The following is a 12,817-nucleotide window of genomic DNA, read 5'->3' on the forward strand; positions in this document are numbered from 1 at the left end:
CTTAGACTGCCAAAATAAGTACTCCTCCATATGTGCATATAAATATATATATATATGTGTGTGTGTGTGTGTGTGTGTGTGTGTTAAGACATATATACATACATGAAAATATATATAAATATATATATATACCCAAAAGAGAAAAAGAAACAAATATGCTATAGAATTAAAAGAAAAAAAGACCGCTAAAAATAATTGAACAAACAAACAAGACAAACCAGGAGAAAAAAACCAAAAATGCTCAAAACAAAAAACCAGGGTCAAGAAGGATTAATAGGAAGATAAGGTAACCATAAACCAGAAAACAGCCAAATCAATAGCCCTCTGAAAGGGGGATAAAACAAAAACAGAAGGGGAAAGCAAGGACAAAAAAGAAACAATAGAGCTTGAAGAAAAAAACAAGAGAAAACACAGGAAATCGAATAGGAAGAGAAATAGAGAATACATATAGATATGTAAAACAACATACATACATACATATATATATATATATATATATATATATATACTGGAGAAACAAAAGAATATAACTAAAAGGATAAACCAGAAAGAACAAAAGAAAACATCATTCAGACCAGGAACAGGACATTAAAAAAACCATAGAAACGTATGCTTTCGGACATTAGCCCAAACATGTTTATATATATATATGTTAACATAGATATAAATATAAAAGTATGCCCACATGTATCAATCCACCATGTAGGCATAACTGTATATCTTTATTTATGTTAGCGTATATTTACACCTATGCTTTTGCCAATGTGTAAAAGAAGATTTAATCTTAAAAGAGCAAGGATAAGAAGCCAAAAGAAAGGGAGAGAAAACCTATGTATTTATGTGCATATCAATATTGGCATATAGACTTAGATACATAAATGTATTTATATTACTCTTATACATCTATGTACATATGCCTATATGTGCATATTTATATGTTCGTAAATATACAGGGTTAGAGGAAAGTAGGAGGGGGGGGGGGATGCTTAATTAAGGTATTAGGATGCTGAATATTTAGACTGTTGATAAAAATTTCATTTTCAGGGTTGATGAGTAGGATTTCATTACCATTTGTACCTTTGTTGGCCAATTTATCTGCTTCGGTATTGCCTTCTCTATAGATATGTTGTATGATGACCTCTTTAATTTTGTTGATTTTCTTGGTTACTTCTTCCAGTTTAGCATTAATTTTCCAGTTAGGTGTGGTTCGTTTTCTTAATGCATTGAGAATAATTTGAGAATCTACTTCTATAATTAAATTTTTAATACTAAGTTTGTTACAGAAAGAGAGACCTTCGTTTACTGCTTCGAGTTCAGCAATGTTATTGGTTGTCTGCCCTAGGGCCTTAGCTCTTTTAATGAGCCATTCACCTAGGTGATTTCTTAGAATAAAACCAATTCCTGCCGCCCCAGGGTTTCCTCGGGAGGCTCCTTCAAAATTAAGCTTAAGCTAGCCTTGAGGGGGCGGTTCCCAGCAACATTCTTTTCTGGTAGAGTTGTTCTTGTTTTTATAATGCAAGGGTGGGTTAATGATTTGTGGCCTTTTTTTTTTAAATTTCAGCGTCCCATGTTGTGAATGCACCTTCTTCCTTAGAAGAGCTTCTAAGATGGTTGTTCATTACTTCTGTTATGGATGCCTCAATTTTGTTAACTAATTGGAGGATAGACATTTTAGAATTGTTAAAGATTCTTCTGTTCCTTTCTTTCCATATTTCCCAAGTCAAAATGGCTGAGGTAATGTTCCATATTTTATCATAAACATTCCCATCCCTACTTCTAGGCCAGCCAAGGATAGGATCCTTCCAATTACTAGGGAGTGGCAAGGTCCAATTTAGTTTCTCCTTTATCCATTGCCAACATTCATTGTAGAAACTACAATGATAAAGCAGATGATCGGCCGTTTCTGATTCTTTTTTACAAAGGATGCATCTGGATGGACCTTCAAAACCCATTCTCTTGATTCTATCGGCAGTGAAGATGTTGTTTTGAACAACCACCCATAAGAAAATACTTGCCTTGGGGAGAACTGTTGGATCCCAGCATAGATTCATTGGGATACTAATTTCATCCCATCTGCAAGAGTTGATGATCAATTTGTAGCCTTCTTTTACTTTATAGGATCCATCATTTGATATGGTCCATTTTAGTTTATCTTCTTTGTTATTTAAGTTTATATTACGGTTTTGAAGAATTCCTTCTAGTTTAATTCGATCATTGATTGGAAGGTTGAGGATTGAGAGAGATTTCCATTTCCATGGATTATCGTTATTAGAGGGATCATGATCCATATAGTTTGCCACTTTCATTCCCCAGCTTGAGGTTAAGATATTTTTGGTTTGATTGGAGATGTTATAAATATCTAATCGAGGGAGACCATTCCAGGAGTCTTCCCAAAAGAGGGCTTTGTCACCTCTCTTGAGTTCCCAGGTTACATATTTGGAAATAAGAGGACGACATTTTGATAAGAAGTTCTAGAATGTTGACCCTTTCGAAGGGTTTTTGGTTCTAAGAAGTGAGGTGTAATCTTTAGGATTAAGGTATTTGTTGTAAAGGATTCTAGCCCATTTGCTATCTCTTTCCTGTAGCATATGCCAGACTAGTTTAGCCCCTACGGCTTTGTTTTGCCATTCTAGGTTCTTAATCCCTAACCCTCTTGCATTCTTTGGCCTACAAATCTTCTCCCATCGGATTAAAGCTGCTTTCTTTTTATCTTCTGTTTCGTTCCGAAAGAAATTTCTTAGTTTTGATTCAATTTTCTTACTAGTGTTGTTCGGGATTTGGAGACAAGATAATTGGTATGTGGGTAGAGTTGTTAGAACTGCTTTAATTTTAGTTGTTCTGCCAGCTTTTGTAAACCATTTTCCATTCCAAGTTTTAGTTTGTGAGTTAATCCTATCAAGTATATTTTGCCAGCCTTGATTCTGTTTCGATTCGCTGCCAAGAAAAACCCCTAAGTATTTACAGGGGAATTTTCCTTTCTTAAATCCTAAAAGATTGCAAATATAGTCTTCTTGTTCTTTTGGTGTGTTAAGGAAGGAGATTTCCGATTTTTCTGCGTTGATTTTTGTCCTGATGCTTTGGTGTATTTGTCGAGGATTGTCTTATAATTTTTGGCTTCGTTAACCATATTGAGATTAGCAAGAATAGTGTCGTTTGAGAATTGTTAATGTGTTGTATTTTCAACATTTTCGGTTATCGAAACACCTTGAATTTTAGTTTGGTTTTGTGCTAGCTTGATAGATCTACCCAAGGTTTCAGCCATGATGATAAAGAGAAAGGGTGATATGGGATCCCCTTGTCTAATTCCTCTGGAAGTACTAAAGAAACCTTTAGGGGTACCATTTTTGAGTAAGGAGAATTTTGGGGTCAAAATACATTGATAGATGAGATTGATCCATGATGAGAGAAACCAAAAGCTTCCATCGTTTTGCATAAGAATTGCCAATCAACTTTATCATATGCTTTTTGTATATCCAATTTTAAGAACATGCATGCTTCATTGTTTATCTTGGCTGAGTGGATTGTTTCTTGAATAATAGAAATTCCATCTATTATGGATCTGCTAGGTACAAAACCAGTTTGTTCTTCTGAGATTAATTTAGGTAAAAGGGTTTTAAGACGGGAGGCGAGGGCTTTGGAAAGGATTTTGTAGATTGTATTACATAGAGCAATAGGTCTATAATCTCTGAGTACTTCAGCATAACATTTTTTTGGAATAAGTGTGAAAAAGGTGTGGTTGATCTCTTTGAGGATGGAACCCCCATTTCTGGTGGTCTCAATTGCTGTCCATAGTTCTTCCCCTATTATATCCCAACATTTTTGGTTAAAAAAAGCTTGGAATCCATCTGGTCCTGGGGATTTATCTAGATTAATACTGAAAAGGGCAGCTTTGATTTCCTTTAGGGTGAAGGGCTTATTTAAGGATCCATTGTCTTCTTCAGTGATGATTTTTGGGATATTTTGAAGTATTTCCATCTGGGCCATGTGATGGGATGATTCATAGTTATTAAGACAATTGTTAAAATAATTAACTAATTCTTTTGATATCTTAGTAGGGTTAGATTCCACATTACCTTTTGCATTTTTGATAAATGTTATATTTTTGAGGTTTCTATTTTGAATAGGACTGTTATGGAAGAATTTGGTGTTTTTGTCACCTTCTAGCCATTTTTTGCGTGATTTTGGTCTCCAAAATACTTTCTCTTTAGCTAGTATATCCTCTTGTTTAATCATCAGTTCTTTTTCTTTCATATATTTGTCATTTACCATACCTTTTTTGATAACTTCATTGTTAAGATTTTTAAGTTCTTCTATTTCAAGTTTTAATTTGAAAATGTTATTGAAGTGTGCTTTATTCCAGCCTATAATTTTCCTTTTAAGAATTTTCATCTTTGTGACAAAATGAAACATTTTTGAACCTTGGAACTGTTTTTCATTCCACCATTTTTTAATGTTCTCCATAAATGTTATATCTAAAAACCACATTTTTTCACATTTAAAGCAATTTCTGATTGGTTTTTTACTGTTTAGGTTCTAAGATACTAAGAGTTATAGGAAAGTGATCCGAACGTGATATTGGGAGAATCTCTGCCATAATATCCATGTTGAAATTGCTTGGGTCTCCTTTAAATAGGAATCTATCTAGTCTTTCTGCGATATAGTTGAAATCCTTCCTCCTGTTGTTCCATGTATAAATTCTGTTTTTTGTCAGGATATCGAAAAGCATATTGTTTTCAGCCCAATTTTTGAATTCTTTAGAAACCTGTGAAATTGTTTGTGTACCTCCATATTTTTCTTCTCTTAACATAATAGCATTACAATCACCTCCTATGAAAATTGTCTTCTCTTGGTAACTGTTGAGAAAAGTACTGATTTCTCTCCAGACTGCGAATTTTTCCATTGTAGGTGTGGGACCATATATATTAATAAGTATGAATTCTAAATTGTTTTTTAGACTTGTAACTCTGCTACTTATCCAATTAGTGTTTTTATTTATTACTCAGTTACTGGATTTTGCTATTTAGGCCTGGGTCCTGGTATTGGTACAGTTTTGGTACTGGTTCTTCTTGGGTACTTCACAGGTTCTCTGTGGGTCCTTCTGTGAAGGACCTACAGTGGACCTAGGTACCTAGGAAGTACCCCAAGGCAGTAGGTCAGTTTATGTATGTAATTCTGATTTGTTCATCAGCATGTTCTTTCTATCAGCTTCAAATACTGTCTTGCAACAGCTTGGTAATATTATTCAAGCCAAATTTGTTCTATGTAATGCCCATAGTTTATGACAGTAGTGAACAGCAATCTACTTTGATTCATTTGAAGGTCAGGGATTGATATTTTTTCATTTGTAGATCTAAGGACATGACTGTTGATAGATTTGTAAAAGCCAGCCAAAAGTTACATTTGTTGATCATGTTCATATTGATGTCAATTGCCAATGCATGTAATCTGAAACTGTATCAATATTACAATTAATTTATTTATAACTTTATTGGCTGTTATGAATTTACAAGTATCACTCTTCTTTTATATTTGTAACTTCAATGTTTTAACATACATACATGCATACATATGCGGATGAACCCGAACCCGCAAGGGAGGAAAATTGTCGTACCCAAGTACCCGAATCTCGTATCCGTACCGAACCAGAACTCGAATCGGCAACTTAGATTTATTACTTTTAGGTCCACTTTTTGAGGGTTCCAAATCATCCCTAACCCACCGGATGCTCCATTCGATTCTTTAAATTCTGTCTTCCATTGTCTTAACTTTAGTCCCATTTTATTACTTTCTTCTGCATCTAATTTGGTTTCCTGAATTAGAATGATCTCTGATTCAAACGCTATAAAATTTTGTTATAATAGGCACTTTTTGCTAAAGGCATTTAGACCTCTAGCATTCCAAGTGGTGATCCTCATTGTGTTTTGGGAAGGATCTTCCCCTTCCCTGAGTGTAAAATGTCATTAATTTTCTTCTCTTCTTTGGCTTGCCCAGCAACTTCCCTTAATTCCTTAAGGGATTTTCTGCCTCTTTTACCCTTTTGCTTACCACATTTAAGACAACTGATGCCTTCTGTATTTACTGAGATTCCCAGCAGTTCTGAGTTGATTTGCAAGTTATTTTCCTCATTTTTTTCTGCTTCATTCTTCATTAGATCATTAATGAGATGATTTGTAGTGTCTCTGTCCTGTAACTCTGTATTCTGATCATCTTTTTCTAATTCTGCTCTTTCTTCTGGGCTTCTAGTTTGGTTATCTTCTATGATGCAAAACTCTTCCCAGTTTTGCATACTTGATTGAAATCCCTTTCTTATGCCGTAAGCTTCTCTGTTTGATTGTTCTGCATCTTTTAAGATTGCTTCAACTTCTGATGGGCATACTGTTATTTGAGTGTCTTCAATTTCTGCCATGCTGATTTCTGTTTGATCTGAAGCAAAAATATCTGTTCCATTTGCCGGAGTCTGCCAAAATTTGTAGCTCTTCTTCTTGGGCTTCTTGTGAATTGTGATGTTATTCCATTGCTCATCATTTGCCACTGGTATTGTTACCAATTGTTTATTTCCTTTCAAATTTGGAGATTCTGAATCTTCAAAAATTTCAGAATGCCTATCTATTTCTGTTTGATTATCTCTGAGTTTATTCAATGGGTCCATCTTCTCCTCACTTTTTCCTCTATCCTTAGGGATATCTGTAGCATGTTCTCCTTCCATATTGGTAGTGTGTTCTATATGCATTTGTTCGGATATGACAAGAAGATCTTCTATATCACTCTGTAGGAGTGGGATTTCGTGGTTTAGTGATCTCAGTTTTTTCTAATTGACCTCCAGTTCTTCAATATTGTCTCTACATTTATTGCACTTTTTAAGAGTAGAGAAAGTAATGAGGCTTTTCTCAGTGTTTATGGTGTGATCTGATTCCTCATTTGTTCCAAAGTTTTCCAAAACTTTCCTTTCCTGAGTTATCCTTTGTTGCTCCATAGAATGCTCTTCTGTAAAATCCTCTTTTCTCTGTATATGACTGTCCCAAGCTGTTGTATCATCTATTTTTGCTCCTTTGTTTGGCTAATATAGCTGAGTGTTTCTTTGATGTTTGTAGCTTTAAATCCAATTTTTGTACTAGGTATTATGATTCCAGAGCTCTCTCCCTCATATACAGAAAATTCTAAAGTATAAATAGATCTGTTAGTGATTAATTTCTTTGTTAAGGGTTCTTTAGGTTTTGAATCAGCTTCCACCAAGAATTTTATATCTCTTGCCTTATAGTGATCAGATTCAATTCCTATTAGCTTACCTAAAGAGTTTCCTATCTTACTTAGGGGTTTGAAATGTTTAACCTCCGGAGGAAAGCTTTTACTTTCTAACCAAAATGAAGTTGGTTTTCATTTTTTCTTCTGATCAGTTAGGTTCCCATATTATGAAGCTAACCAAAAAACCTTTAAAAAAGCAGTTACTGGTTTTTGCTAGCAAATTTCTAGATCGTTTAGATTTGCATAGTATGAACAGAGAATTTTTTGCAAAAGGGCAGATACTTACCTGTTCACGACAATATTTCTCAATTTTGCTTTGAAGACTTGGGGTATGCTTGCTAGGGCCATTCTAGAAAGCATATATTCCCTGTTCTTCGCATTCTTTCCATCTTTCCTCTATGAAGTTATCACTTATTATCATTATGTTAGAAAAATTGTTATCTTTAGGCTTTATTACTTCTGCAGGTTTGGATTCCAATGGTCCCATGCATCTTTTGTGCGGTGGAACGTAAACTTTTTGATTTTCTGCAATTGAAGCCTTTGGATTGACATTCTCTGTCTTTTGATGCCGAAGGCCTAGTGCCGTTCTATTGGCATCTGAGATTTTGAGCGGAGGTGGAGGCGGTCTTGAATCAATCTTCTTTGCCTTATGAACTTTTTGGTTTTTCCCGTCTTTAAATCGGACTATATTATCCAGTGCTCTGCTAGGGTCTGTCTTTCTTTCTTGGGTCTTCAGTGGTGGCTGATAGTTTTGAACTTGGACTGCTTTCTTTTTTTCCCTTTGCACGACTTGCCATTCGCTGTCTGGTTCCCTTGGGTTTTCTTCGCCATTCGTTGCAAAGATGAGCGTCTTTCTTCTGATTTCATGGGCTTCCACAATGTCGTTAAAAGATTTGTGTTGTTGTGCAGAGCTAGTGGAGAGGATTTCGAATCTACTGGCAGTTGTAAGAAACTTTCCCATAGAGGAGAGAGCTCCTCCTTTTTGACCACCGTTCAGGTTAAAATGATTTACCTTCGCCTTGTACTTAGGGTTGGGATTTTTCGTTTTCCATAGGGATTTAGGTTTTTCAGCTAGATGCTTGCCCTGTCCGATAGCCGGTTTCTATGTTTCAGATAGCCGGTTGAAATCCGTGACTTTCGCATTTTTTTCTGACCAAGCGCCTGTTTTGCAGACATTTTCGCTATTTTTTTTCCTTACTTTGGCACTTGTTTTTAAGTATGTAATTTGCCCTTACTATAACACATATAAGTCTTTTCAATTTAATAAATTACAAGCATTGTTTTGAAAAGGTTTATACTTTTGCAATTTATGGTCTCAATAGTTACATATTTCAAAGTATCAAAAGAGCAGATATATGATCAAAAAATTAGAAAACTTCGAAACAATAATCTGTTCATCAAGATTTGAATTCGGAAGCTGGCTAGGGGTTTTTGGTTTTTTACATGAATTGAAGAAATGCACACTCCAAAGAATAAAACTCTCTTCATAAAAGAATTCACACTTGCGAGATGAAATCTACTTTCACACTTGGGTCCAATATAATTACATCAATTACCAGAATATAATATATCACATTAATCAATCAAATACCAATAGTGAAAATCACAATTAATAATCACACTCAATCAATTAAATATGATTACTAAAAATCATTATTTAAGTGCTCTGATATATATACATATTAACACCCACAAATAGAGTAGAGTTGGTGGCGACAGGAGACCTGTGATAACAGTTATTGAGCAAAGCAGTGAAAAGAGATAGTACACTTGTGGATTATGAAAGGAATATGGGGTTGCAACAGGAGGTCGATGGTTTCATGGTAATGAGGTAATATATGAATTACAATAGAGGTAAGGGATTCACTGTTCTGCAACAGGATATATGAATTGCAGCAGGGGATATGAGTCTGTAACAGAAGGCTGCAAATTATCACCTAGAGCTGATGAGATTAATCTTTAAGTAAAACAGTCACAATGAAATTTGAGATCAACTACTCAAAATAAATTATAACAGAGCTGTTAAACAACCTATCCAATATTCAAGATTAATCACTTCACATGAAATGCAAATTACTCACAAATAAGAATCACACAACATAAATCAGAAAGTAATTAAAACAATCTCACTGGGCTTCCAAGAGGGAGACCCTTTCTCTGGTTCTTGTGGTGAGAGGAAACTTAATTAACCAGGTTTCTTCAATATGCATGAATGAGTATATCTACAAGAATTATTGATTTCAATACTTCATAATCATCTGTATATATTATAGGTCTCGAAGGTTTGCACACACATATATAAGTTGTTAATTTTATAAAAGGTAACTCTGATATCATACCGATCTGAATCTGCAGATCAAACAATGCATGAAATGTCCCTGAATGCACAGGCCTATATAATTGGTTATTGTCTTCATTATGATCGGCATCTCCTTGGGGCACATTTGCTAAAGTCTAAATGCATAAACATAGTTAGTTTAATTACCAACTAATTGCCATCCATAAGAGATGCCGATCTTATGAATAAAATTTGTATATGGCCGACCTAGAGAGGGACACGTCCTTTCTAAGGACATGCCCCTTGGGTGTTATATATATATATATGGGGTGTGAATGTGGATAAAGGACACACATAAATATACAAGTCTGCTCCTTTATCATTTACTGCCTTATACGATTTATAGCAGAGATAAACATTTTTATTGCAGAACTATACATCATAGCAAGAACACTTAATATACTGTCCGGTATGTATAAGGACCATCTCCAGCAAGAGTAAAGGTATTATATCAGTATTGATTAATCAGAGTTTGCAGAAATCTTACATGAGTAATTTAGAAGTCCCTTGTCCACAGAATATAAATTCTAAACAAGGAGTCGATCTTAACCAATCAAAAATTATTCTTGGCAAATTAGGAATATGGCTTTGGCCATAGGCCACAAGTCATATTCAATACAAAGACTAAATGCCATCCCTAGAACTTAAACCGACTCCATTAGTAAGATCAAAATTTGAATTAGCAGCAATCCATATCTTCTGCATTCTTCAACCGTCCTGTCTTGTAGCACCTTTGGAGTAATTTCCTGCAGCATTTAATAAAATTTGTCACATGAGAACCAAAAACACAAGGAAGCATACACTTTCCAATTAACGATGAATTAAGCACGTTTCTTTGTATTCCTAGTGGTTAACTGGTGACTTAGGAATTAAATTTTTATGACAAATGGAGGAAATCTAATCACAAATTAAGACACTTTCAACCCCTATCAGGGACCAGCATAGACTCTCATGCCCTTCAAGTACAGAAGTGCCTAACACAATACCCTCTCCAAACAGCTAAATCTGTCCAAATGTTGAATTGCCTAGAAATAATATTTGGATACTCAGGAATATGATGCCAATGCAGCAATAAATATACTCATGCCTGGTAGGACACAAGTATGGCGGCTGAATACAATTTGAGATAAATCTTTGAACCACAAACTGGGGACACCATAATAATTTTGATTTTTTATACTACAAATGGATTGCTCAGAAAAGATGTTCCCAGATTCATTTGGTTGGTACAGTATTTTAAATGATGGACGAAAGAAAGATGTAAGGTTGGGCTTATGTTCTTTCAGAGAAAATGAAGCTATCCACTGGTAGGGCAAAATTCATGTATGTGGGGTCTTAATAAACCCTTCATGTTCAGGAATCTGTTTGAATAAATATATTCTGATACCTATTACTAGTGTATTTTCAACACCATATTGAGGATCTCACCCTTGAAGAAATTTTCCAGCGTTGATGATGGATTTATGAACATCTTGAGAACAACACTCAAAAGAGAGGATTTGTGAACAACATGAGCCATGTGCAAATTTTAAGATGCAAATAAAGGACTTATTTTGAGAGCTTTTAATAACACATATTGGTGAGTTTCTGTTCTGAATTGTGAAGGTGAGGATTTCTGAGGAAACAATTCAGAGATATCTTCTTGAAACAATTGAAGGGAAAGAACCAATTTGTTAGACATTTTGCTTACAAGGTCAACTTCAATGATAACACCATGAAGAGAAGGAACTGTTAGCAAAAATCAGTTGAAATGAAATTTGTATTTAGGCAATGGCTCTGATAATCAAATTAGACACGTACACAGAAATATTATTAGTATAGAAGCTGTTGATAACCCTGTAATGCCTGTTTTCAACAGGCTTACAAAATCTTCTCTTCCTATTCCCAAGTGAAGGATTAGGCATTGTTTTTCTTTTTTGTTGAAACCAGTAGGTATTTGTTTTTTCCTTGTTTGTTGAACCCACAGACACTAATTGGCATGATTGAAAAAAATTAATGATGGTCTCAAAATATATATTGTGCACGGGAGTGTTGTTTGGTTTATAATGTTTTTTTAAACGTTTGGGTTTCAATTATCAATCCAATCTGTCAGGAACTCCATACTACTTTTAAATGTCTTGTGGTACTCTGCCATATCTTCTATTAAATGATTCATATCTTCGTTATGATGGCCCCTGGATTCCTTGGATAATCTACGTATGTTTCTTATCATTGATGTTAGCTGTTACAATTTTATTGTTTTAGCCAGCATTGATTTTCATTATAATTGGCTGGACAGACTGACCCCAACTGGAGTAATTTCCTGTATGATGAAAGCACAAACACTATCAACTTAATTGACTTTGGTGCAGTACGAGACTACTCAAAAGAGTTTGTTGATAACTATCTGAGAATGGTAAATATCCGTCTTATTTGTTTTCAGTTTTAATTATACATTGTTATTTCTTCATTAATCTTTTTTGGATGAACAGGTCCTTGCATGTGCCAATCGGGACAGGGAGAATGTTTTGAAAATGTCCTGCAGATTGGGGTTCCTCACTGGGATGGAATCTGAGATCATGTTGGATGCACACACACAAGCAGCTTTTGTTGTTGGGATTCCCTTCTCAAGACCTGGTGAATTTGACTTCAGTTCCACTAATATGGCAAGTAACGTCTCACAATTGGGGGCTACTATGCTAAAACATCGCTTGACTCCTCCACCCGATATGGCATACAGCTTGCATAGAAAACTATCTGGTGCCTTCTTAGCATGCATTAAGTTGGGAGCAGTTGTGCCTTGTAGAGAAATGTTGTTGGAGGTATATAATAGTTACAAATTCTCAGATGTTGAAGAGGATGAACAGGATACAACTTGCTTAGCATCTGCACAGTAATTAATTAACAGATTTGAGAACAGTTTATTATTTGGTCTCATTTGCAAGCCCATTTCTTAAATAAATAGATATGTGGACGATTCACCATTTTTAGAGCTAATGCTCCTCAATAAAGAAAATTATATATATTTTCAGATTCCTAGGTATTTCACAATAGATACTAAATTGTGGGCATGCCCATATTCATGGGTAATAGAAGGTCTCAAGTAACCCCATACACAATCTTAAAACCTATCATAACAATAGTTGAGGACAGAATAGTTGCAACTAGGCATTTCTCACAGAACAGGCTAGCAGTCATAAAAAATGCAAGTATCAAATTATTTCATAATATTTGTTGGCTGGAAGATTTATTTCACAA

General features: G+C 34.9%; 1 protein-coding gene across 1 annotated transcript in view; it reads left to right on the forward strand.

Annotated features, from left to right (window-relative positions):
* Window positions 1-12,592, forward strand: part of ABC1 (ABC transporter 1) — a 204,574-nt gene extending 191,982 nt beyond the window's left edge. Inside the window, exons 7-8 of the mRNA XM_089824290.1 lie at window positions 11,859-11,975; window positions 12,052-12,592. Of these exons, the coding sequence (XP_089680416.1) occupies window positions 11,859-11,975; window positions 12,052-12,456 (522 nt within the window). The 3' untranslated portion in view covers window positions 12,457-12,592. The remainder of the gene's footprint in view (window positions 1-11,858; window positions 11,976-12,051) is intronic.
* The last annotated feature ends 225 nt before the right edge of the window (window positions 12,593-12,817 follow it).

Source organism: Cupressus sempervirens, chromosome 4, assembly GCF_028749045.1.
Source record: "Cupressus sempervirens isolate cs-2001-9-10 chromosome 4, ASM2874904v1, whole genome shotgun sequence".
In the NCBI taxonomy this organism is placed as follows: Eukaryota; Viridiplantae; Streptophyta; class Pinopsida; order Cupressales; family Cupressaceae; genus Cupressus; species Cupressus sempervirens.